At 43.6% G+C, this 27,665-nt stretch overlaps 1 protein-coding gene across 1 annotated transcript in view; it reads right to left on the bottom strand.

Annotated features, from left to right (window-relative positions):
* Window positions 1-27,665, bottom strand: part of LOC127617452 (neuroendocrine convertase 2-like) — a 92,874-nt gene that overhangs the window by 29,325 nt on the left and 35,884 nt on the right. The window contains exons 7-9 of the mRNA XM_052089424.1: window positions 18,212-18,300; window positions 11,826-12,001; window positions 5,622-5,837 (exon numbers count right to left, since the gene is read on the bottom strand). Of these exons, the coding sequence (XP_051945384.1) occupies window positions 5,622-5,837; window positions 11,826-12,001; window positions 18,212-18,300 (481 nt within the window). The remainder of the gene's footprint in view (window positions 1-5,621; window positions 5,838-11,825; window positions 12,002-18,211; window positions 18,301-27,665) is intronic.

Raw genomic sequence — 27,665 nt, 5'->3', positions numbered from 1 at the left:
AACTTTAGGCAGGTAGTAAGGATGATCCTGGTCCTAGCAGGAGGTCTCAGTCGCATGGCCCCACGAACGAAGTGAGCAAGCAGAGGATGTCTCCCCAACGGCACCCCGTCAATCAAGGCGTGGCAAGCCGATAGAACGGCCACATAAACCCTGAGAGTGGTGGGGCAATGTTCCTGCCGACAATTTTTCCTGCAGAAAGTCCAGAACTGAAGCAATCTGGCGGTTAACTGGATCTGCATTATGTGCCCAGCACCATCATTCAAAGACACCCCATTTATTGGCATAACTTCTTCTAGTAGAGGGAGCCCTAGCAATTAGAATGGTCTCGATAACTTCAGGTGAAAGCCCAGTGTCCCTCAGTTGGTACCTTTCAGGGGCCAAACATTTTGTTTGGCCGGGGATGAAATATTGTCCCCTGCGCCTGAGACAGAAGGTCCCTCCTGTCCGGAATCGTCCAAGGAGAGCCATCGAGGAGAGACACGATCTCCGATCACCATACACTGTTCGGCCAGCGCGGTGCTATCAGTAAGAGGCAGGACCCTTGCTGGCGAACTCTGGCCAAGACTCCCGGGAGCAGAGAAACCGGGAGAAACACATACAGGCGCATTCTGGACCATGTATGCGCCATCGCGTCCAGACCCAGGGGGGCTGGGTGACTCAGAGAGAAGTAGAGGGGACATTGCCCTGTCTGTTGAGAGGCGAAGAGGTCCACTTCTGCCCTGTAAAATCTCACCCAGATTTGTTCCACTACCTCGGGGTGGAGTCTCCTCTCCCTCATCGGCATTTTCTGTCTGGACAGAAAATCTGCTCCCACATTCAGGCATCCAGGGATATAAACTGCTCTGACTGACAGGTGCTTGCCCTGGGCCCAAAGGAGAATCTGCCGTGCAAGTCTGTTGAGCTGAAGTGAACGTAGACCTCCTTGATGGTTTATGTAAGAGACTACTGCTGTGTTGTCCACCCGCACTAGGACATGGCAGCCTCTCAAATACTGGAGGAAGTATTTCAGAGCCGGAAATACCGCCATCAACTCGAGACAATTGATGTACCAATCGAGCTGATGACCCTCCCATTCCCCTTGAGCTGGACGACCACTTAAGACCGTCTGTCGTTTGCAATTTGCGATAGCAAGACGCATCTGGAGTTCGACCCAAAGTTAGGAACCAGGGTCTGAACCACATAGAAAGGGTACGAAGCGTGCGGTGCGTAACACTTATTAGCCTTAGGGGACTGGCCCTTGGATGAAATCCCCTGGCTTTTAGCCACAACTGAAATGGTCTCATGTGCAGAAGGCCCAAAGGGATCACAGAGGATGCAGATGCCATGAGACCTAGTATTCGTTGATACTGACGAACAGTGAAACCATGGCCTAGCCTGACTTTGCTCAGGGTCTTCTGATTGGACACGATTTGAGTGGGTGACAATTGTGTCCGCATTATGATCGAATTCCATACAACACCCAGATAGGTAATTTCCTGAGTGGGAGAGAGAACGCTCTTTTTGAAGTTGAGTCTCAGACCCAGAGAAACCAGGTGAGCTAAGACGATATCCCTGTGCTGAACTGCCAGTTCTTGAGACTGTGCTAGTATCAGCCAGTCATCTATATAATTCAGAATGCGGATGCCCCGGAGTTACAAAGGAGGCAGTGCTGCATCCATGCATTTAGTGAATGTGGAGGGAGATAGGGCTAGGCCGAAAGGAAGAACCCGATATTATAAGGCTTCGCCCCCGAAAGTGAACCTCAGGAACTTCCTGTGTTGTGGCAGAATTTCTATATGAAAGTACATGTCAATGAGATCGATTGTGACCAACCAATCGTGATGTTGTATTTGGGACACGGCCGTCTTGATAGTTAGCATCTTGAACTTGAACATCCTGACTGAGCGATTCAAGCCTCGAAGATCTAAGATCGGACACAACCCCCCACCTTTCTTGTGAACCAGGAAGTATTTGCTGTAATAACCTGACTCTTTCTCTGGAAAGGGAACATGTTCTATGGCCCCTTTGACCAAGAAATTTTGCAGTTCTTTCCATAGTAGACATGCTTGCTCTGGTTTCATGGTAGTGAAAACCACGCCGTTGAAACGTGGAGGGCGAAGAACGAATTGAATTCTGTAGCTTTTTCTACTGTTCTTAGGACCCACATAGAAATACCTGGTAGAAGTTTCCATGCTGCCAGGTTCTCTGAGATGGGTATTCATTTTGACACTTCCTGTTGAGGGGATGTCGAATGTTCCGTGTCCTGGACTAAGGCAGGAAGCAACGGTACACCCAACATTTCGCTGGAAGCCTCTAACTTCCGAAACACCAGAGGCGGCGGGAATAGTGAGGTTTCATGGGGGTATCGGGAGGGTCGAAGTAGATAACACACGCGCTTGCTTTGGGTGCTGCTGATAGGTAATTTCCTGAGTGGGAGAGAGAACGCTCTTTTTGAAGTTGAGTCTCAGACCCAGAGAAACCAGGTGAGCTAAGACGATATCCCTGTGCTGAACTGCCAGTTCTTGAGACTGTGCTAGTATCAGCCAGTCATCTATATAATTCAGAATGCGGATGCCCCGGAGTTACAAAGGAGGCAGTGCTGCATCCATGCATTTAGTGAATGTGGAGGGAGATAGGGCTAGGCCGAAAGGAAGAACCCGATATTATAAGGCTTCGCCCCCGAAAGTGAACCTCAGGAACTTCCTGTGTTGTGGCAGAATTTCTATATGAAAGTACATGTCAATGAGATCGATTGTGACCAACCAATCGTGATGTTGTATTTGGGACACGGCCGTCTTGATAGTTAGCATCTTGAACTTGAACATCCTGACTGAGCGATTCAAGCCTCGAAGATCTAAGATCGGCCACAACCCCCCACATTTCTTGTGAACCAGGAAGTATTTGCTGTAATAACCTGACTCTTTCTCTGGAAAGGGAACATGTTCTATGGCCCCTTTGACCAAGAAATTTTGCAGTTCTTTCCATAGTAGACATGCTTGCTCTGGTTTCATGGTAGTGAAAACCACGCCGTTGAAACGTGGAGGGCGAAGAACGAATTGAATTCTGTAGCTTTTTCTACTGTTCTTAGGACCCACATAGAAATACCTGGTAGAAGTTTCCATGCTGCCAGGTTCTCTGAGATGGGTATTCATTTTGACACTTCCTGTTGAGGGGATGTCGAATGTTCCGTGTCCTGGACTAAGGCAGGAAGCAACGGTACACCCAACATTTCGCTGGAAGCCTCTAACTTCCGAAACACCAGAGGCGGCGGGAATAGTGAGGTTTCATGGGGGTATCGGGAGGGTCGAAGTAGATAACACACGCGCTTGCTTTGGGTGCTGCTGAGGGCAACAAGCTGTTCCCCAGTCTCTACGAGGGGGAGTATGACTAGCCACGCTTTGTTTCTGAGCCTCCCTTCTAGAAGGACTGGGGTGGGGCTGGGTGGCTGACGGCCCCTCCCCCTGAGTGTGGCAAGGAAGGAAATTCCCGAAGGCTTCCTCGTGATTTTTCGCCTCCTGGAACCTGGTGATAACTACGTTCATAGCGTCACCAAATAAGCCAGAAGGCGAAGTCCTTGTCTTTGATGCCCGAAAGGTTAAGCCATAAGTGTCTCTCCATGCTGACCAAAGCAGACATAGACCGGCCAATAGCGCGGGCCGTTTGCTTGGTCGCACGGAGAGACAGATCCGTGGCTCAACGAAGCTCGGAGAAAGCCTCCTCGTCGACCGCGGTGCCTGCACTCAGGTCCTTCAGCAGATCAGCCTGGTACACCTGTAACACTGCCATAGTGTGCAGGGCAGCACCAGCCTGACCTGCTGCCTGATAAGCTTTCCCCAAAAGCGCGGAGGTGATCCTGCACGGCTTGGTGGGGTGAGTAGGTCTTTTTAACGATGATGCAGCACCAGGCAAGAGATAACCCGCAAGTGTCTCTTCAACCGGCGGCATCACCGAAAACCCCCGTGCCTCAGCACCCACGATAGTCTAATATATCGACGTCGAGGGCACGAAAACACGGGAAGTATAAGGTTTACTCCATGATAGACAGAGATCATCATGGAGGTCATCAAAGAAAGGAAGGGACTGATGAGGCGTTCCCTTCCCCTGGTGACCAGACAGAAATCTGTCCTCCAACTTGGAGCATTTGGGGGTCTCTTGTTCACGTGGCCAGTCTAATTGAAGCCTGGCCACCGCAAGCGTAATCACCTCAAGTAATTCCTCCGATGATTTATTATCATGCCCGGAATGCTCGGAGGTGGGTAATTCAAAGTTTGCAGACTCAAAAGATTCATGGTCCTCCTCATGAACCGATGAGGCACTGGAGTGTGCTTCAGGATCATGGGAAGGACCAGCTGGATCTGGGGAGAGAGCGAGCAATAGGGGCGAACATGTCTCTTGCTCCTCAGCCAGATCCATACGAGAGCCCCACGATGGAAGTGTGGGCACTGACTCTCGGAAGTAAGCAAGACGAGTGCGAAGCATTTTGACTGAGAGCAGATCACAATGCTCGCACACACCCCGCCCCAACGCAAGAGCAGCATGCTCTTCCCCCAAACATACAAAACAAAAAGTAAGTAAAGTAAGTAAAATTTATTTCTAAAGCACACTCAAACACAGCAAAGCTGACTGAAGTGCTGTACAGTTCAATATACAATACATTAAAATAAAACAAACACACCAAGTACAGATGAATATACAATACATTAATAAAACAAAACACGTCATAAAAATAAAAAAAAAGACAATCTCATTTAATACTGCAAATCGCTAGAGAATAAAAATGTGTTTTACGCCTACGTTTAAAAATAGACAGCGATGAAGCTTGTCTAATGTCAAGTGGTAGCTGATTCCATAGATGTGTATCCCTCTCAGCCATAGAGCGTAAACAAGGGAACACACACCGCTTGCTCTGTCTTTCAGTCACTTTTCTTTTTCTTTTTTTTTTTTTTTAGAGGAAAGGGAAAGGTTTCTGCGCACTGCCTAACAAAATCTAACTCCTAGCAAAGGAAAGTAGAAAGTTTCTGACAGGCTCATGAAGCACACACAAACACATACACACAGAGTGATCTGAAGACAAAAGATCTGACTATGCACCTGTGATGCATCTATTTATATCCCAGCTACAGGTGCATCCAATGATGTCACTAGCAGAGGCTATAAATCCTGGTCAATTTCATTGACGTGTTGCACACATATTCACAGCTGGTCACACCTAAAGTTGTTCCCAAAGCACTAAGTCAGCGCAGCATCAAAGTGTAGCTTTTTGACAGGGAACTCGATTTTTTGGGATGTATTTTGGGCAAAATTTATGTATTTCTATTTTAGAATATGCAAAAATGACCCAAAAATATATCGGGCAAAATAAATGACTAAAACGTATTCTATATATATATATATATATATATATATATATATATATATATATATATATATTTGTTTTGTTTTTGTACATATTTAATTAGATACATTTTGGCCATTTTTTTATACTTTTTTACAAATACATAAAAACAATTGTATAAGAAAACAAAACATCCTTGATTTGTTTTAGTGATAAAAATTGATAAAGTCAAGAAGTGCAGCTTTTCAAAGCAAAATGCACAAAAATAAAGTAAACACCATACAGTATAATGTCTGTACACACTCACCACACCAGCTTCAGGGTTTCGTTTACGTCCATTGCTAAAGGTGGAGGCCAAGGTGGAGGAGCAGCTTTCGTCATAGAGCGCCGTGCGTCCGTCATTGATGGCTGAGTTAATAGAGATGGTCCACATGCTGGAGGCATACCCATCGCAGTTGCAGTCGTCATAGCTACCACCATCTCCTGAGGCCCACACGTAAATGCTGCCTTTCCCACCGCGGCCCTGTTGGACAAGCAGAGGGCATGATTTAGAACAGTGCAATTTTCCTTTTAGAAGCTTGGAAATTTACTCAATGAATCATATAAATAACACTAACAAACCACAAGTAATATCACAGCGAGATCAAATAGGAGTTTCGAGACTTTATAAAGACTCTCTTTAGAGTGCTGATGATTCAGACAGAGGTATTGAGTTTAAGGTCCTTCTTTGAACATATAATTTTGTTGCTTTTAGATGAAAAAGAGAATTTAATTATTTTTGCTTTGTACTTTACAGTGGAAGGCACTTGATAGGAGGAAATTTGTACAGTGCAATTGGCGTCTTAAGAGGGTACTTGATTATTGTTATTTCACAATACACAGTGATTTACCATGCTTATGCATCAAAAACGGATTAGGTGACCCTCTCTTTTCAGCCACACTGTTTTGTCCAAATAACAATAAATCAAATATAAGAACAATAATATAAGTAATATTAGAAATAATGTAGCAATTGAGCAAAGTAAATTCACAATTACAAGATGCCACACTCTAACATGTGTTTACTACATTGCAGTTGTGTCAACAATGTAGAAAATGACAAAGCAGCAATAATGCTATCAGAAACCAATATTAGTGGGGACAAGGTGCTTGTGACAAATAACAGTTCTCACTGTTTTTTATTGAATTACATTGAGCCAACCATCATAAGCACAGCTCTGTTTGTCAATTGATTAGGGCTGTCAATCAAATATACATTTTTATCTAGTTCATTGCATGATATTGTGATTCATTAGTCAAATTAATCGTGCACACACACACAGATATACATATATATATATACATATATATGTGTGTGTGTGTGTATATATACACTCACCTAAAGGATTATTAGGAACACCTGTTCAATTTCTCATTAATGCAATTATCTAATCAACCAATCACATGGCAGTTGCTTCAATGCATTTAGGGGTGTGGTCCTGGTCAAGACAATCTCCTGAACGCCAAACTGAATGTCAGAATGGGAAAGAAAGGTGATTTAAGCAATTTTGAGCGTGGCATGGTTGTTGGTGCCAGACGGGCTGGTCTGAGTATTTCACAATCTGCTCAGTTACTGGGATTTTCACGCACAACCATTTCTAGGGTTTACAAAGAATGGTGTGAAAAGGAAAAACATCCAGTATCGCGGCAGTCCTGTGGGCGAAAATGCCTTGTTGATGCTAGAGGTCAGAGGAGAATGGGCCGACTGATTCAAGCTGATAGAAGAGCAACTTTGCCTGAAATAACCACTCGTTACAACCGAGGTATGCAGCAAAGCATTTGTGAAGCCACAACACGCACAACCTTGAGGCGGATGGGCTACAACAGCAGAAGACCCCACCGGGTACCACTCATCTCCACTACAAATAGGAAAAAGAGGCTACAATTTGCAAGAGCTCACCAAAATTGGACAGTTGAAGACTGGAAAAATGTTGCCTGGTCTGATGAGTCTCGATTTCTGTTGAGACATTCAGATGGTAGAGTCACAATTTGGCATAAACAGAATGAGAACATGGATCCATCATGCCTTGTTACCACTGTGCAGGCTGGTGGTGGTGGTGTAATGGTGTGGGGGATGTTTTCTTGGCACACTTTAGGCCCCTTAGTGCCAATTGGGAATCGTTTAAATGCCACGGCCTACCTGAGCATTGTTTCTGACCATGTCCATCCCTTTATGGCCACCATGTACCCATCCTCTGATGGCTACTTCCAGCAGGATAATGCACCATGTCACCAAGCTCGAATCATTTCAAATTGGTTTCTTGAACATGACAATGAGTTCACTGTACTAAAATGGCCCCCACAGTCACCAGATCTCAACCCAATAGAGCATCTTTGGGATGTGGTGGAACGGGAGCTTCGTACCCTGGATGTGCATCCCACAAATCTCCATCAACTGCAAGATGCTATCCTATCAATATGGGCCAACATTTCTAAAGAATGCTTTCAGCACCTTGTTGAATCAATGCCACGTAAAATTAAGGCAGTTCTGAAGGCGAAAGGGGGTCAAACACAGTATTAGTATGGTGTTCCTAATAATCCTTTAGGTGAGTGTATATACACAGGGTTGGGAAGGTTTCTTTTCAAATATATTCCACTACAGATTATAGAATACATGCTGTAAAAAGTAATTTGTAACATACTTAGTTAGATTACTCAAGATTAGTAACGTTGTGGCAGGGCGGAGGGCGGGACCGGGTGCGTAGGATCACGACCCGGCCCTGCCCTCCGCCCTGCCACATCCGTATTCTAAATACTTTGGATTACATACACTGGTAGATTTTTGCACTTGTTTTGACTATAAAAACTCTGCCAGTACATATGTTAAAAATACATTCTCAGAAAAACCTAAATATCTTATGCAGCACAGGTGGGTAGGGTAGCCAAAAAGTGTACTCAAGTAAAAGTACAATAACTTAAAAAAAAATTACTCAAGTAGAAGTAAAAGGACTAACATAAATAATTACTTTAGTAAGAGTAAGAAAGTATCCAATTAAAAGAGTACTCAAGCAGTGAGTTACTTGTTACTTTCACAAATTACATAATTGACGTTAACTCTCCTATATTCCATTACATAATACACATTGAACATGGATTACAGAATTATTATTATTATAATCATTATTATTAATGGAAATTCTGTCATCATTCACCATCATGTTGTTCCAAACCCGTATTACTTCCTTTCTTCCACGCAACACAATAAGGAGATATTCGACAGGGCCCCGGCTACGTTTCAATGCCTTATGGGCCAAGTCCTCAGATCGCACTCTGTGCATGCCACTGCCTATCTGGATGACATCATACAGGTATGATTGGTAGCAGCATATGCAGCATCTGAGGGCAGTTCTGAGGTCGCTGTGATGAGCGGGACTCACGGCAAACCCCAAGTAGTGTGCAACAGGATTGGTGGAGGTATGGTATCTGGGTTTCCACTTAGGTCACAGGCTGGTGTGCCCCTAAATTGATAAGACTGCATAAGTTGCGGCCTGCCCGAGACCCAAGACTAAAAAGGAGATGAGACAGTTCGGCTGGCTGGCTATTATAGGAGGTTTATGCCTAATTGTTCGGACATCACCAACCCGCTGACTAATCTCACTAAAAAGGAGCCCCAGACACGTCCAGTGGTCGGAGCCATGCCAACAGGCTTTTATGCAAGTGCATGAGTCTTATTTTTCTTTTCCTTTTGTTGTACAGACTGATGCATCGGACAGAGGGTTGGGAGCCATGTTGTCCTAGGTGGTGGAGGGGGAAGAGCGAGGTACAGCACAGTTGAGAAGAAGTGTCTAGCCATCATGTGGGTGGTTCTCACCCTTCGGTACTACCTCCTAGGATGGGCTTTCAACCTCTGTTCAGACCATCCCCTGCTCTAGTGACTCCATCGCATGAAGGATACCAATGTGTGGATCACCCGTTGATATCTGGCTCCTCAGCCTTTTAAGTTTGAGGTGGTCCACAGACCGGGGGCGCAGATGGCTGTTGCGGACTTTCTTTCCAGAAATGCTGGGAGTACTGGTCAGGCCAAATGGATGATGGGGGTATGTGGTGGTGGTTTGTGAATGGAGAGCAAGATCAGGAGTTGAGAACGGTAAGGATCATCACATGGCAATGACTGAAAATCCCAGGAGATCAGCAATTACAGAAATACTCAAACCAGCCCATCTGGCACCAACAAATATCCATCTTTATGATCATCTAATCAGCCAATCATGTGGCAGCAGCGCAGTGCATAAAATCACTCAGATACGGGTCAGGAGCTTCAGTTAATATTCACATCAACCATCAGAAGGGTTTTTCACACACAACAGTCTCTAGAATTTATTCCTAATGGTGCCAAAATCAAAAAACATCCATGAGCGCCAATTCTGTGAAAGGAAATGCCTTGTTGATGAGAACGGTCAACAGAGAATGACCAGAATGTTTCGAATTGACAGTGTCTATGGTAACTCATATAACTGTTCTGTATAATTGTGGTCAGAAGAATAGGATCTAAGAATGCTATTCTGAGATGTGGGTTGGTGCTGTTTTGGTGGCACAAGGGGGACCTACACAATATTAAGCATATTAGTTTTAATGTTGTGGCTGATCAGTGTAAGTGCTTTTATAAAATTATAAGCTTCACATTTCTGCCTTTAAACCCTCCAAAAAGTGGCCACATTCACTTCCATTGTCCAATTCCACAGTCTCACTCTAACCTCGATTTATGCTTCTTTTTTTTAAGAAAAGGAGGGGCAAGTCGAATTTAGTTTTGTTTGTTTAGTTTTTGTTTTTGTTTAGTTTTGTTTCATGGTAATAAACAATATGCCACAAATGCTGTCGATTGAGCTTAACTGAATATTCCATTAACCTTAAAAAGAAACACATCAACATTTAACTCGCTTTTGGCACCACACAGTGGACATTTTACCTCGGAACTGCCAAGATACATGTAAGGAACCACGTTACTTCTTAACATCTTTTTGCCACAGTCATTACATTTTTGTGAGATCAGGCTGAAACATTTTTTTTATTTCAGCTGAGAAGCTAAATTCACAGAACCAGTTTTTTTTTTTATTATTATTATAAATTATATGTTGATAAATTACTGTGTTATTTAAATGATTGACTTTTGCCTGCATATTGCCAAGATGGCCGCCAAGTGAACTGACATAAAATTAGACTTTGCCTAATTATGGAATACAGTAGACAACAGAAAATATATAGAGATTTAGATTTTTAGTTTTAGTTTTTCTGAAGAAAGTGTAAGTAATGTTTGATTGCTAAGGTTTTTTATTTTATTTTTATTTTATATATTTTATTTATTTACAGCTACCTGGTTGCTGCACTATTTTAGATATCATATCTGAAGCAGAAACAGTGTGAGATGAATTGCACACCAAAGATTAATACAGTTTGTTCAAATCCTTTACCTACCATATTTATGACTATAATAGTGATGCCTGACTTAGAGAGCACCACTAATGGCAATTGTAAATTTATGGGAATGAACATGGCTGGAGTAAATTGTGGATTTTCACTACAATTGACTGCTGAAAGACCAGCATGAATGTCCATGTCACCAGTGTTGATCTATGTGGGGGAAATCACAAGAACAACAGAAGCTGGTCGACCAAGGAAGTCTGGTTATGCTAGGAAATCATTATCCAAACCAAAACACATGCTGGTTTTACCAACACTACTGAACTGTATCCAGTGTACAATTAACATTCACTGTGGCATCCTACAAATAAATAAATGAAGGACATAAGAAGTGTTTGCCACCTGACCCTTGTGATGATTAAACAGCACTCAATATTAGCCCCAGAGTCGACCCCAACCCCCTCTAACTGAAATGATAGAGCCTGAGGAACAGACAAAAAGAGTCTTTACCCATCACAGCTATTTCTGTCCTCTCTGATTTCAATTGCAAAGAGCTTTTTAAATACACGCAGATCCCTTTTTGTGATGCCTCAACTTGACAAGAGAGGCACTCTCCTAAATCCAGCTCAGCAGTAGAGCGCTCACGACCATTTATTCCCATTAGCCACAGCAATGTGTGAAGGCACCAATCACAGAGAGGGATGTGCAAATAGGCATGAAGCGATTAGTCTTTGCAAGGTTGACATATGTTAGAGAACTCCTGTATAGTTCTCCTGTCAGTGCAAGGCTTGTAAGTCACATATGATTCTACTGTAAATTGTAAATCCATTTTAAATTCATATTTCTCTAAATACACCAATACTTTCAAAACTCCATTATCTGTTGGCTGGTGTTAAAGTTGATTTAAAGTGGCAGAGAGAAGAGAAGGGCTTTGAACCCTAGGGTTTCATTTGGATTTGAACCAGCTGTTACAATTATGTACCTTTCTGTTTTGTCCCCCTTTTTGTCTCCACACAAAAACAGGTGCTCCATCGAGAATTCATGATGGAACACATTTTACTTGAGAGAAATCTCTAGGGAATTGTTCTTGGAGAGTTTAACTTTTTTGGCCTACCTTATTGACACCATCCGCCATGGCCTGCAGGGTGAGTTCACGTGGACCGTCCACCGTCTTGCCGTCATCGGTGGGACCCCAACTGGCGCTGTAGATGTCAATAACCTGCGGCATGTGGCTGATGGAAGAAGCTTCAATGATGTCTGTCATGAAAGGCTGGTCTAGCATACGAATACCTGCAGCAAGACAAGATCAAGAGCATGCATGCAATCCCATCTCAATCCATCCTTTGCCAGCTGACAGCATCTATTCACAAACCAAGCTACCCATACTTCCCACAATAGCTGCAATCCTACTTCTACCCATATCTAACACATTTATTCAGTATTCAGTAACAATTTTATTATTATTATTATTATTATTGCACTAACCATAATTACTCAACTCATCTCAGCTCAACACACCTAAACTGAAATGTGGTGGGATCACATATCCAATCATAAACAACTCTATTGTACTCTTTTCAACTTTAAATGTGGTGGTGTTAAATGTTTTGGTGTTTTACAGTCATAATCTACCATACTGTGCTGAGATTTTCAAGGTGTGCACAAAGTCTCCCATAGCAGGGCTGTTTTTCCTTATTACATTTGGGTCTGAACTAGAGGTAGACCGATATATTGGTTTTACTGATTAATTTGTGCCGATAGTTGCTTTTTGGAACTATTGTTATTGGTAAAAATCTATGGTGATATTTGCTGGTGGTTTTTTCATCATTTCGTCATTTCAAAATAAGAGTCCCCAGTGTGTTTTGGGCTTGTTTATACTTAGATGTTATGCACCAAATCTTTATTTGTTTACAGTTATTTTGGGTATTTTGGTTGAACAATAAACTGCATCTGGTATTTTATTCATTTAGGACTCTTTGTGCCTGCCATAGGAAGGAAAGAATACGATTTTTTGTCTCACATTCTATAAATAAATGTGAAAAATGATCAGCCGATAAATCAGTTATCGGCCTTTCCCACCACATTAGTTATTGGTATTGGCAAACTATCGGCTGACCTCTAGTCTGAATTTAGTTGTCTATCAATAAGCCACATGTTTTACTGTATGCAACTGCTCTACAAGCTAGTCAAAGTATAGGGTTTGTCAAGTTTTCTCAAGAATAATTTGGGGAAGGACTTCCAACATAAAGATGTAAAAAAAAGTAAAATCTGCTCTTTAAGAAGAGTTTGTATCTAGTTATTACTTAAATTAGTTATATTTAAGATCTTACATGCATTTCTATGTAAAAGCCCTATTTAAATAGTTTAATTATATTGATACATTTTCACCATTGTGGTACCTGATTTTTTTGACTTATGTTTTAACTTACATTAACTTTTGCACATAGTTGCCCATTTGTTTACATTGACTTTGTTGTACTAAATTGCTATGAAAGGCATTGTCAACAGTGTCCTGCAGTATGACGCCCTATATTTAATCTAAAGCTATTTTAAACAGCTTGTTTCCAATTCTGGTATAATTATTATACAGTACATTCAGTTTCCATGGCCTCATATCAGTTGAGGTTCTTTTGTACTTTTAACGGCTGGAGTATTTAGCTGCCAATATACACTCACCTAAAGGATTATTAGGAACACCTGTTCAATTTCTCATTAATGCAATTATCTAATCAACCAATCACATGGCAGTTGCTTCAATGCATTTAGGGGTGTGGTCCTGGTCAAGACAATCTCCTGAACTCCAAACTGAATGTCAGAATGGGAAAGAAAGGTGATTTAAGCAATTTTGAGCGTGGCATGGTTGTTGGTGCCAGACGGGCCGGTCTGAGTATTTCACAATCTGCTCAGTTACTGGGATTTTCACGCACAACCATTTCTAGGGTTTACAAAGAATGGTGTGAAAAGGAAAAACATCCAGTATCGCGGCAGTCCTGTGGGCGAAAATGCCTTGTTGATGCTAGAGGTCAGAGGAGAATGGGCCGACTGATTCAAGCTGATAGAAGAGCAACTTTGCCTGAAATAACCACTCGTTACAACCGAGGTATGCAGCAAAGCATTTGTGAAGCCACAACACGCACAACCTTGAGGCGGATGGGCTACAACAGCAGAAGACCCCACCGGGTACCACTCATCTCCACTACAAATAGGAAAAAGAGGCTATAATTTGCAAGAGCTCACCAAAATTGGACAGTTGAAGACTGGAAAAATGTTGCCTGGTCTGATGAGTCTCGATGTCTGTTGAGACATTCAGATGAGTCAGAATTTGGCATAAACAGAATGAGAACATGGATCCATCATGCCTTGTTACCACTGTGCATGCTGGTGGTGGTGGTGTAATGGTGTGGGGGATGTTTTCTTGGCACACTTTAGGCCCCTTAGTGCCAATTGGGCATCGTTTAAATGCCACGGCCTACCTGAGCATTGTTTCTGACCATGTCCATCCCTTTATGGCCACCATGTACCCATCCTCTGATGGCTACTTCCAGCAGGATAATGCACCATGTCACAAAGCTCGAATCATTTCAAATTGATTTCTTGAACATGACAATGAGTTCATTGTACTAAAATGGCCCCCACAGTCACCAGATCTCAACCCAATAGAGCATCTTTGGGATGTGGTGGAACGGGAGCTTCGTGCCCTGGATGTGCATCCCACAAATCTCCATCAACTGCAAGATGCTATCCTATCAATATGGGCCAACATTTCTAAAGAATGCTTTCAGCACCTTGTTGAATCAATACCACATAGAATTAAGGCAGTTCTGAAGGGGAAAGGGGGTCAAACACAGTATTAGTATGGTGTTCCTAATAATCCTTTAGGTGAGTGCATAAATAAAAAAGTGATTAAAACTGGTGATAAACTATAAGAATAAATGGTGAAAATGTATAACACCTAAAATACACACTCTGTAGGGAAACTTACAATGAAGTTGACAAATAACATGTCCATATACATTTTTAACTAAAATCTTGATGGGAAAAAGTTAATGGGCATATTATTTGTCAAGTACATTGCAAGTTTCCTTATTTTGTAGTGCTTTCTCTTAAAAAAGAAATCACAAGCCATTTTTGCAGGTATTTTATGGATGTTTAATATTACCACAATGATCTCACCCAACAAACCGGAAGGTCCTGGGTGTGAATATATTACAGTATATTGATATACGTTTGGCACACCCACCAAATTTGGTGGGTGTGCATAGGTTGATGTTTTCTAATTACACCCAAACTCAACTCTACACTTCTCTATTATACTAGAAAACCACTCTTGCTCAAATCTTCTCAGTTGTAATTTTTTTCATCCACTGCTCTGTACTGCACTTTTGCAGCTAAATGGAAACACATGAACATTGGAACAACACTAACACATGTGATGCCACTATATTCAGCATGTTCTGCAGTGATAATTGGAGGGGCAAGAGGGTATGAGCCTCACTGGACAGGAGTGGAAGTAGGATCAGAAAATAATTGATTTGGCACCACATAAAGCCCTTCACAATCCACTCTGAGGGCTTTACTTCTCATCCCATTCTGCCAATCCTGTTGAAAATGAATTCCATTGTTGGTCCAGGCCAGTTAGCACTGGTTTGGTGATAGTTTAGCTAGTCTCATTGAATGAACATTGCTATAACAACATTTTTGCAAACTGACATTTACGTGCCACATTCAACGTTTCTCTGCAGTTTCCTGATGACATTAACCCTGGAGGCGCTATAACAACAGTGCAACAACAGGACTACTTTGCTTTATAAACACGTATTTTTCACACTATTATTCACACACTGCTATGTTATGATATTGAAACACTTTTACGACAATATATCTTTTGAAAATAAACACATTTTAACACTTGTATTACAGACTCACCTACATTTACACACTTATTTCAATGTGATTAGCTTCTGCGGTAGCTCACCTAATAGTGTTGGACATTAGACTTGGAAGTACATGGTTCCTGTCCAGCCAAGAACACAAAATGGCACATGAGATGAAAGGGACATACATTTCCCAGAAGTTTGCCGCTCTTCACCTGTAGTGGTGAACCTCTAGCAAACATTTGCCAACAATGGACAATTTGCCGCAATTTTGCCGGAAAGCTAATTTGTGAATATGATCATTGGCGAATTTGCTGCAAGTTTGCGGCAAATTTGTAGTGAACTCTCGATTTTTGTAAGGGTGTCTGTTTTGTTCACCTCTCAGTTGCCTTTAGGACACTTTTGGTTAGGTTTAGGTAAACATTTTAGGTTTAGGTAAAAATTTTAGGTTAGGGAGGTACATTTTACACATTAAAATCTATATATATATATATATATATATATATATATATATATATATATATATATATATATATATATATATATATTTTTTTTATTTTTTTTTATCTGTTCACAAAAACATTTAATTTGATTTTGGTGCCATCCGCTGGACATTTCACTGGGAAACAGCAGCGAAACGTGTAATAAAGCACATAATTTTGTTTAGTAAAAATGTTGCCACTGTCACATAATGTTCATGAGATTTGGCTGGGTTTAGCTGGGTAAAGCCCTAGTTTTAGCCAGTAAAACTTAGCTAGTGAAGCTGGTCAGCTGGAATGACCATTCACGTGAAGCTTGTTGACCAAATTAGTCTTGCTGGTTAAGCAGGCTGTTGGCGACACCAGCATCCCATACTTGCGATAAGTATTGTGGTATAGATATGGTATTATTTATATTCACTAGTTTATACCCGAATCCCTTGTAAGAATGCGCTCTAAGGCCCTGATTTTCAAAAGTGTCTAAAAAACATGTGCAAACTTGATAGCATTTGCAAAAAAAGAAAAGCTGAGCTGAGCTAATTAAAGCAATATATTGAGGCTAGCATCTTTCAGATACAAAATAGCACATCTATTCAGTGTTTTGCAGGTTTCCCTTAATGAATGTAATATGCGCACCATCTATTAGAATGCACCAGGAATTTGATCAGTTCATAAGGGTTCCCCCCCCCACCCATACTTAGGTTGTAAATTTATAAAAATCATATAAATGGTCATACTTGAAATCACTGGTATTTAGTGAGAGCTGCAAGTGAGCAGCATCCCTGCTGATTATTGCCATGTACAAAAGCCTCTTTTCAATGCGTGTGTATCCAACCTATTTGCACATTTATTTTTAGTAAATACTCCCACGAATTGCACACACAATTTGTTAGATTACACAAGCAAATTAGTACCCTTTATTTGGGATCTTTTGGGAATCAGGGCCTAAGAATACCAATGATGCACAGTGTAAGACGTCAGCAGTTAATAGGTCGATTGAGACTCAAACAACACACGTGAGACCTGGAAAGTGATTTGTGCTGAAGAGAAAAGGCTACAGTTCACGCAACACAATATATGTATCCCTTTGTGAGAGACAAACGCTAACAAAAGATATTCTCTGGAATTCTCTGAAATTAAGACAAATAATTCATTAAATTTATTGGGGGAAAATTAACTAAGAATGAATTGCAGCTGGTAAAAGTGCTGATTATTTGCACTCACTGTCTTCACTGGTTTTGTGCCTGATTCACTAAATAAATTATGCAGATCAGGCAATGGCACAAACGCACTCACAAAATCTCAGAAAAGCGCTGTATAAATATAATGTATCATTCATTCATAATTCCAAACTTGGGGGCTGATTCTGAGCGCTATAAAGCGAAGGCTGCAGTAGACCACCGTGATCTGGACTGTATAGCATTCCTCAACTACTGTGATCCTGACACCAGAATCTTCCCGCTCTTCTGGATATATGCTGGGTTATAATGCTTTTCTCCCTCATTTAATCATAATTTTTTTAATTACTGCTGCCATGATCAATAGAAAATTAACAAACATCTCTTCTGAATTAAAAAATCAGTTTACCGCCAGCTTTCCTTGGACGGTAATAGCACTATGTAAATTGCATCAAGCAATTTTTGGGAATGAATCTACAATGAGCCTAATTTACATAGACAGGAGGCATGTTTGCAAGGAAAGGAATGACAAGGACTTAAGATGCAGCACTATTTCAAGTACTTAATGAATTGGCCCCATTGTTTTTATGTCACAGACTTGATCAAATGTTTTACGGTGTTGTATTTTATATTTTTTTGCATGGACATTTTTCATATTTACAGGTATTTACATCAGAGCATAGTTGAATTAATGCCTGAGTAATATATATATATATATATATATATATATATATATATATATATATATATATATATAAAATTCTTAAAAAGTTTCCTATATATTTACACTACTAAATCGAGGCATCATCACAGTCTGTGAAAGGGGCACATTGGACGTTGAAGTCAGTGGCATGCTGAGTTTGTATAGAAAGCATTGCAGTCTTTTGATATTAATATTATCAAATTAAGGACAATATTGTCATTGTGATGTCATCAATGTAAAAAAACAAAAATAAAACAGAAACATACCTGCCACTTTGGAATTATAGGCCACGCCCACCCCACAGATGTTGTTGTTTGAAACTGCAGACACCTCACCGGCACATCTCGTTCCGTGGCTGAAAACAAGCATTCATAGATTTATAATACTAACTTACGTATATAAATCTGTGTTATTAAAGTGTTTCAAAACTTTTAACTGGTAGTCCTTGCATGTTCATTTTATTAAGTATTTTGGATAATTTGATAATGCTTTTAGATACTAATAAGAATAAAATATGCTCAGCTCCTTTAAACACATTTTATGCCATATAGAGTATGTGACAAACATACCATGTGCAAGCCTTTTGTCTCACTTTTACTTGGAACAATGGAACAAATGCTCATATTTGATACCTGGGATTAAATGATCATTAGTTGTCCCAAAATGAAAGTTCTGTCATGATTTATTCAAACTTATGTCATTCCAAACACATATGATTTTCTGTCTTCCATAGAGGAACATAAAATGAGATCATTCAAAATTGTCCACTATTACCGCAGCTCTCAAATGTTATTTGTACATGTACATTTTGAAATTTGCCACTTGAAGGTGTGTCACGGCAGGTTTGATGCCTATTGATTTGTGTGCACATCGAATTGATTGTGATGTGCAAGGTTTGGATATGCATGAAGCACAGACACTACACAAACACATCCAACGATAGTGATCAAAAATCAAATGAGAAGTACAGTGGTGGCCAAAAATGTTGGCACCCATGGTAAATATGAGAAAAGAAGGCTGTGAAAAACAATCTGCATTGTTTATCTTTTTGATTGTTTATTTAAATTTGATTGTATGCTGCCAAAAAGCTCTTTTTTGTTTCATCTGACCATAGAACCCGGTCGCATTTGAAGTTACAGTATTGTCTGGCAAACTGAAGATGCTTGAGTTTGTTGTTGGATGAGAGTGGAGGCTTTTTTCCTGAAACACTCCAAAACAACATGTGGTGATTTAAGTGATATCTGATATTTTTTTAGACTTTCTGACCCCAAGACCCAACTCATTTCTGCAATTCTCCAGCTGTGATCCTTGGAGATTCTTTGGCCACTTGAACCATCCTCCTCACTGTGTGTGGAGACAATGTAGACACACGTCCTCTTCCAGGCAGATTCTCAAGATCTCCAGTTGATTGGAATTTCTTAATTATTGCCCTGATGTGGAAATTAGTATTTTCAATGCTTTGGATATTTTCTTATAGCCACTCCCAAATTGTTTGAAGCTCAACAACCTTTTGCCGCACATCAGAACTACATAATGTAGTCTTACCCACTGAGAATGATGATAAAGGGAATTTGGCTTGTGTGTTACCTCATATTTATACCCCTGTGAAACAGGAAGTCATGGCTGAACGCTTTCATGTTCCAAGTGCACTAACAAAATTAAAATATGAATGGGAATATACTTCAGCTATATTTTACTCATAAGAAAGTCTTTTGTTTTGGGGCGACTGTGGCTCAGGTTGTAGAGCAGGTTGTCCACTAATCGCAGGGTTGGTGGTTCGATACCCGGCCCACATGTCTCCACATGCCTAAGTGTCCTTGGGCAAGACACTGAACCCCAAGTTGCTCCCAATGGCAGGCTAGCGCCTTGCATGGCAACTCTGCCATCATTGGTGAATGTGAGTGTGAATGTGTGAATGAGATGCAGTGTAAAACGCTTTGAATACCACTAAGGTTAAAAATGCGCTGTATAAGTGCAGACCATTAACCATGTTTTACTTCAATAAAAGTTGAGATTTTTGGGAATTTTTTGAATAAAAGATCAAAAGGATAAACTGCAGATTTTTCAACGCCTTCTTTTATCATATTTACCAAGAGTGCCAATATTTTTGGCCACCACTGTACATACAAAACAGGCATCCTTACCCTTAACTAACATCTAAACCTAACTGAAAGTGCCATAAATGCAAATAAAAGGTAAACTAAACAGACATCCTTACTCTAAATCAACATCTATACCTAACTGATGGTGTGAAAAAAGCGAATATGACATCAAAAGCAAATTTCTGAAGCAACCACATAATTTTGTGTAACTTCTATGACACTTTTGCCTCACGTGTCAACCTGCATGCTTGGCTGGGCTCAAATCACGGTACCGCACAAGCTAATCACATTGGAATAAGTGTGTAAATGTAGGTGGGTCTGTAATACAAGCATTAAAATTACAAATTTTGGTCTGTTTCTCACACAAAGATAACACTTGACATGAACAAGTCATATGGACTACTTTTATGGTGCTAATATGTCCTTTTGGAGCTTGCCAGTCCCTATATGCTTTTGTTTAATTAAACAAAAGTGGCGGCAAGAATATTCTGCAAAGCATCTCCTTTAGTTTTTCAAAGAGTTGGAAAGGAGGATGACTAAATTACTGAATTTTCATTTTTGGATGTTGAATTATGTGCTACTCAAATATAAACCCACAACAACACCAGACATGTTGCTAAATGCTCTTGAGAACAGAGAATCCTCAGGAGTAGCCTCAGCATGAAGCACAGCAATGACTCTCTCCTCTCTTGCTCTCAGACAGACGACGCTTCTATTTATATATAAGCATCAGATTATGCTGTGAATCTGCTGCTCAGATGATATGATTGTGGCTCTCTCCACATGAATCGAACTGCTTCACACACACCAACAACAGTGCAGCAGGAGAAAAGACACTTGTCTTCTTTTTTCTTTATTAGATTGTGACTCCTCAATGTGTGCTATAAAATGGCCAATTTTACCCAAGATTTAATATTAATAGTAATACATTTTTGTCAGGATATAAGCACGGAGGCAGAGGTAAGTGAATCCAAACACAGCTTTATTTTCAGTGGCAAGAGTGTTAGGTGAGTATATAGTAAGTTCAGGTGCAGATACTGTGAAGATCACTCGGTGCAGGGCAGGCAACAGGTAAGCACAAACACTTCGGGAATATGGGCATCGGGTAGTAACAGCTTAGTGATATCAATCCTCTCTTTCAGAAGCAGTCTTAGCAACCAGGTTCGGAAGACTAACTGGCGAATCGGAGGGATACTGGAGAGCAGACGGTAGGGGGTACGAACAGGAGTCCTGGAGAACAACAGAATGAGGATTCTGAATCCGAATGAGAGGAGGTTTTCAGGTGAGTAAACGTTACATTTTTCAGCAATCAGGATGCTTCAGGGGCTCAGAAGACGAAGAAGAGAGGTCTGTTCCTGTTGGAGGCTTGACGCTGAACTGGGGTTATGGTGAGTGATTTATAGTGCGTGTTGATGAGGTTGCTAATAGTGAACAGGTGTGTGTGATTAGTCATCCGGGGAGAGTGATCGTTGAGTGGAGAGTGGAACCAAGCTTGGCTGATCTCTCACAGTAGCCCCCCCTCCAGAGTCCGCGCCAGCGGACCTTGGACCCCCACGTCGTGGGGTGGATGCGGTACTGAGCAGGCAGGCGAAGTTGGTAGGTGACTGGGTTGAGGTCCGGGAGGCAGCCATAGGTCAGAGACTGGGTCAGGGGGCCTGGAAGGCGACTGTAGGACAGGGACTGGGTCAGGGGGCCTGGAAGGTGACCACAGGATGGGGACTGGGTCAGGAGGTCTAGGAGGCAGCCATGGGGCAGAGACTGGGTCAGGGGGCCTGGAAGGCGACTGTAGGACAGGGACTGGGTCATGGGGCCTGGAAGGTGACCACAGGATGGGGACTGGGTCAGGAGGTCTGGGAGGCCGCCACAGGTCGGGAACAGGGTCAGGAGGCCTGGGAGGAGGCCACAGGACAGGAACTGGGTCAAGAGGTATGGGAGGAGTAATGGTTACTGGGGGAGCTTGCAGAACCATGTGAGGAAGGGCTTCTGGGGGCGGAGCCGTGGGAGGCGGAGCCAAGGCGGACTCCGGGGGTGGAGCCGTGGAAGACTTGGCAGGCGGAGCCCTGGAAGGTGGAGCCGTGGAAGACTCGGCAGGCGGAGCACTGACTGAGGAGGCGGCGTTGAGGAAGGCTCGGGAGGCTCAGGAGGCAGAGCCATGGGAGGCTCAGGAGGCGGAGCCGAGGAAGGCTCAGGAGGCAGAACCGAGGAAGGTTCGGGGTGCTCAGGAGGCGGAGCCGTGGGATGCTCAGGAGGCAGAGCCGTGGGGGGCTCAGGAGGCAGAGCCGTGGGAGGCTCAGGAGGCAGAGCCGTGGGAGGCTCAGGAGGCAGAGCCGAGGAAGGTGGCGCCGTAGGAGGCTCTAGAGGCGAAGCCCTGGAAGGCTCTGGAGGCGGAGCCGAGGGAGGTGGCGCCGTAGGAGGCTTTAAAGGCGGAGGCCTGTAAGGCTCTGGAGACGGAGCCGAGGAAGGCTAAGGAGGCGGAGCCGAGAAAGGTGGCGCCATATGAGGCTTTAGAGTCTCTGGGATCAAAGCCGTAAGAGGCTCGGGGAGAAGAGCTGTAGGAGGCTCAGGAGGCGGAGCCCAGGAAGGCTCGAGAGACTTGAGGGGCGGAGCCCTGGGAGGCTCGAGAGGCTTGAGGGGTGGAGCCCTGGAAGGCTCGAGAGGTGGAGCCCTGGGAGGCTCGAGAGGCTTGAGGGGTGGAGCCCTGGAAGGCTCGGGAGGCTGTGGGAGCAGAGCCATAGGAGGCTCTGGAGGCGGAGCCGTAGGAGGCTCGAGAGGTGGAGCCATAGGATGTTCGAGAGGCGGAGCCCTAGAAAGCTCTGGAGTCTCTGGGGGCAGAGCCGTAGGAGGCTCGAGAGGCGGAGCCATAGGAGGCTTGAGAGGCAGAGCTCTAAAAAGCTCTGGAGTCTCTGGGAGCAGAGCCGTAGGAGGCTCGGGAGGCGGAGCCATAGGAGGCTCTGGAGGTGGAGCCGTAGGAGGCTCTGGAGGTGGAGCCGTAGGAGGTTCGGGGAGAAGGGCCGTAGAAGACTCGAGAGGCTCTGGGTGCTCAGGAGGCTGAGCCCTGTGTGGCTCGAGAGGCTCAAGAGGCGGAGCCCTGTGTGGCTCGTGAGGCTCGGGAGGCGGAGCCCTGGAAGGCTCGAGAGGCTCACGAGGCGGAGCCCTGGGAGGCTCGAGAGACTTGAGAGGCGGAGCCCTGGGAGGCTCGAGAGACTTGAGAGGCGGAGCCCTGGGAGGCCCAAGAGATTTGAGAGGCGGAGCCCTGGGAGGCTCAAGAGACTTGAGTGGCGGAGCCCTGGGAGGCTCAAGAGACTTGAGTGGCGGAGCCCTGGAAGACTCGGTAGGCGGAGCTCTGGAAAGCTCGGGAGGCTCGGAAGGCGGAGCTCTGGAAAGCTCGGGAGGCGGAGCTCAGGGAAGCTCGGGAGTCAGAGCCCTGAAAGACTCGGGAGGAGGAGCCCTGGAAGACTCGGGAAGAGGAGCCCTGGAAGACTCGGGAGGCTCGGAAGGCGGAGCTCTGGAAAGCTCGGGAGGCGGAGCTCTGGGAAGCTCGGGAGGTGGAGCCCTGGAAGACTCGGGAGGCGGAGCAGAGGCAGGTAGAGACTGGGGAGAAGGCGCCCTCTTCTTTCTCTTTCTCTTTCGGCCAACAGGGAGCATGGTTATGGGGACGGCCGAGGCTACAGGCATTGGCTCTGGGACGGTCGAGGCTACAGGCACTGGCTCTGGGACGGTCGAGGCTACTGGCACTGGCTCTTGCACAGTCATGGCTACTGGCACTGGCTCTTGGACGGTCATGGCTACTGGCACTGGCTCTTGGACGGTCATGGCTACTGGCACTGTCTCTTGGACGGTCATGGCTACTGGCACTGGCTCTTGGACGGTCGCGGCTACTGGCACTGGCTCCTTGACAGTCATGGCTACTGGCACTGGCTCTTGGACGGTCATGGCTACTGGCACTGGCTCTTGGACAGTCATGGCTACTGGCACTGGCTCTTGGACGGTCGCGGCTACTGGCACTGGCTCCTTGACGGTCATGGCTACTGGCACTGGCTCTTGGACGGTCATGGCTACTGGCACTGGCTCTTAAACGGTCATGGCTACTGGCACTGGCTCTTGGACAGTCGAGGCTTCAGGCACGCTGGCCGTGGCTGGCAAAGGCTCAGGCTCGCCGACCGGGGCAGGCGTGGGCCCCGACCCGCAGACCGGGGCAGGCGCGGGCCGGGAGATGGAAGCCCGTCCCTCTCTCTCCTCCGGGCAGATGAAGTGGACCGTGCAGGCTCAAGGGAATCGACTGGTGTGGGGGTTTGTTTGCTCGCTATGTTGTGGAACACCGGCTCGGTGTCCACCTCCCCCACGGTGAATGCAGGACCAGTGAACAGTAGGGCGAGGTCAATATATTGAACCAGGCTGAGGGAACAGCGACCACCAGGCATAAAAGAAGAAGTTGGCTCATTTAGCCCATAATAAAAAATGTCTTTAAGGGCTATCTCATTGAAGTTGACCTGGTCTGCCAGGGCACAAAATTCCACGACAAAAGCCTCCAGGGGTTGATTCCCCTGACTGAGAGCCAAGAGCCGAATTGCTGGGTCCATAATGGAGATCTTTGATCTTTCTGTAGGATACAATTGAGGTTGTTGTTCAAGGATGAGCGAGGATTGCAGCAAGAATCCGTTGCAATCTTCCGCCCGACCTGAGAAGGGCGCTGGTCGGGAGGCGGAGTTGGCGACGTACACCAGAGAGGAAGCAGGGTTTGCGGAAGTGCCGTCTTCGGGTGGTTTGGATTCACTGGCGGTGTTTTAAGGTCAAGCCTTCTGTCAGGATATAAGCACAGAGGCAGAGGTAAGTGAATCCAAACACAGCTTTATTTTCAGTGGCAAGAGTGTTAGGTGAGTATATAGTAAGTTCAGGTGCAGATACTGTGAAGATCACTCGGTGCAGGGCAGGCAACAGGTAAGCACAAACACTTATGGGCATCGGGTAGTAACAGCTTAGTGATATCAATCCTCTCTTTCAGAAGCAGTCTTAGCAACCAGGTTCGGAAGACTAACTGGCGAATCGGAGGGATACTGGAGGGCAGACGGTAGGGGGTACGAACAGGAGTCCTGGAGAACAACAGAATGAGGACACAGGGGTTAGAGGTTTTCAGGTGAGTAAACGTTACATTTTTCAGCAATCGGGATGCTTCAGGGGCTCAGAAGACGAAGAAGAGAGGTCTGTTCCTGTTGGAGGCTTGACGCCGAACTGGGGTTATGGTGAGTGATTTATAGTGCGTGTTGATGAGGTTGCTAATAGTGAACAGGTGTGTGTGATTAGTCATCCGGGGAGAGTGATCGTTGAGTGGAGAGTGGAACCAAGCTTGGCTGATCTCTCACAATTTTATTTATAGGTGACTTTCAAGACTATCAAGGGCACCTTACAGACATAATCATAGTTTACAATAAGAGAACATAAAAGATAAATAAAAATCTAAAATCAAATTAACAAAAAATTTGCATTAGCAGAGTTATTTGTAGTAAACTAATTTAAAAAGGTGGGTTTTGAGGAGAGACATGAAATAAAAAGACGATCACAATTACGGATTTCTGGCGGTAAAGTGTTCCAGAGTCATGCAGCAGCACTGATAAAGGATGTGGACCCCATAGAAGTCAGACGAACCGAAGGTATCACAAAAGAGAGAGAGGAACAGGATCTAAGAGTGCAGGTAGGAGAATATATATGGAGAAGATAGGAAGGTGCTAGGCTATGAAGGTATAGGACAAATCACAGCAGTTTTAATAGATGATGGGACACACCCAGAAATAAGAGATGAGTGAATTATTTTAGTTATAATGGGGAGCAAGGACGGTAAACAAACTTGTGGGGAGAGGATCTAGCTGAGAAGTAGATGATTTGGAATTACGATTTGGATATTTCAATATCTGTCAGGAGATCAAAACTCATAAGACTAATTTGGGGAGATTCATGAGAGATTGGATAAATTGAACTACAAGCTACATTACACATGGCATTCAATAACTGGTGAATGTTAGAGATTTTCTCCTTAAAAAAGGTCAGAAATGTGTTACAATAAGCTGCAGATTGCATGTGAGCTGGAAGAGTATCAAGAGTCCGAAGAAATGTATGCGCAGCATAGTTCTAGTGGGAAGACTAGCAGCTGTACATCATCGCACCATTAGCAGAGTAATTCCCAGCCAATCACATGTAAGCCATTGCTTTTTAAGTCTGCTCACAATCTATCACACTGCTGTTTCAGTGTACTAACAAGGCAACCTCCACCACCACCAGTTGAGTCCCATCCTGCACGGGAGTAGGCTCCACGCCCCTGCCTCCAATCTCCGGCAGGATATGACGGTTCCGAGTACAACTTCTTCGAACCGCCAGACGGGGCCTACGCCAAAGAGAGACATTACTTTTCTGTTTTATATTCATCAAATAAATGTCATCTTAAACTTTCACTCAAGTCTGTGAGTCTTCCTGATAGAAAGTTATTTACAGTAGAGAAGAGAGTTCTAGTGTTGCCCTCAGCAGACCTAATTAGATTAGTATAATGGTCAGATTTTGCCATAAGAAGAGATTCCTTAGATAATAATATATGGTCATCATACATGCTTTTGTGGATATTAAGACGAGTTTTGTTATGAAGACTTTCTAAGCAATGACCATGGGCTTTAAGTTGACGTAATTCAGGGCTGTAACAAGGTTCAGAATGAGAAAAAGAAACAGTACATGTTTTTAAAGGTGCTAGAATCTCCAGGGTATTTAGAAGACTGTCTTTGTAATGGGAGACCAGTTCATCAAGAGTAGTTACATTTTCAATAATCACGACATACATTCAGTTTTGATACTGGTAGATCAACACTGAAATATACTAATTTGTGATCCAATATAGATAAATCTGATACAGTACTGTTAATAGGTATTACATCAGAGAAGCAGACAAGGTCAAGAGTATGTCCTCTGGTATGAGTAGAAAAATCAATGAACTGCTGGAATCCGAAGCTGTCCAGACATGATAGGAAGTCCTTTGTGAGGGCACAATTCAGATTATCCATGTATATATTAAAATCCCCTAACAGTATTACACTAGGAGACAAAAGAACATAAAAAGTTAATTCACTTAAGAAATTAGTATCCAGCTTAGGACGACGAAACACAGTGGCTAGAATAGTGGGTGTTGACCCGTTTATTTGTAAAGTGATGGATGAATTATAGAAATTAGTATCCAGCTTAGGAGGACGAAATACAGTGGCTAGAATAGTGGGTGTTGACCCGTTTATTTGTAAAGTGATGGATGAATTATAGAAAGGCACTGTTATCGAGGATACCTTCCACTTATTGAGAATTGCAACGCTGTTCTCAACAGACCGGCGATGTTTCCTTGAAAGATATGCATATGACAACCAGAATGATCTCACAGAACCTGAGTAGCTGAAATTGTAGTTTCTTCGAGACCCACGATGCGTGTATATCCAACGTGCTTGGTGGAAAACATCCAGGTGAAGATGTTGTTCTTCTCGGGCCTTCGGGGATCTCCCTTTGAGCCCATTGAGTCAGCTGAGTTAAAGGTGCTCTACTTAAAGACCGCCCTCCTGACGGCGCTCACCTCCGTCAAGAGGGTAGGGGAATTGCA

This window comes from Xyrauchen texanus, chromosome 24 (genome assembly GCF_025860055.1).
Source record: "Xyrauchen texanus isolate HMW12.3.18 chromosome 24, RBS_HiC_50CHRs, whole genome shotgun sequence".
NCBI classification, from domain to species: Eukaryota; Metazoa; Chordata; class Actinopteri; order Cypriniformes; family Catostomidae; genus Xyrauchen; species Xyrauchen texanus.
This window is presented reverse-complemented; position numbering and strand designations above follow the sequence as displayed.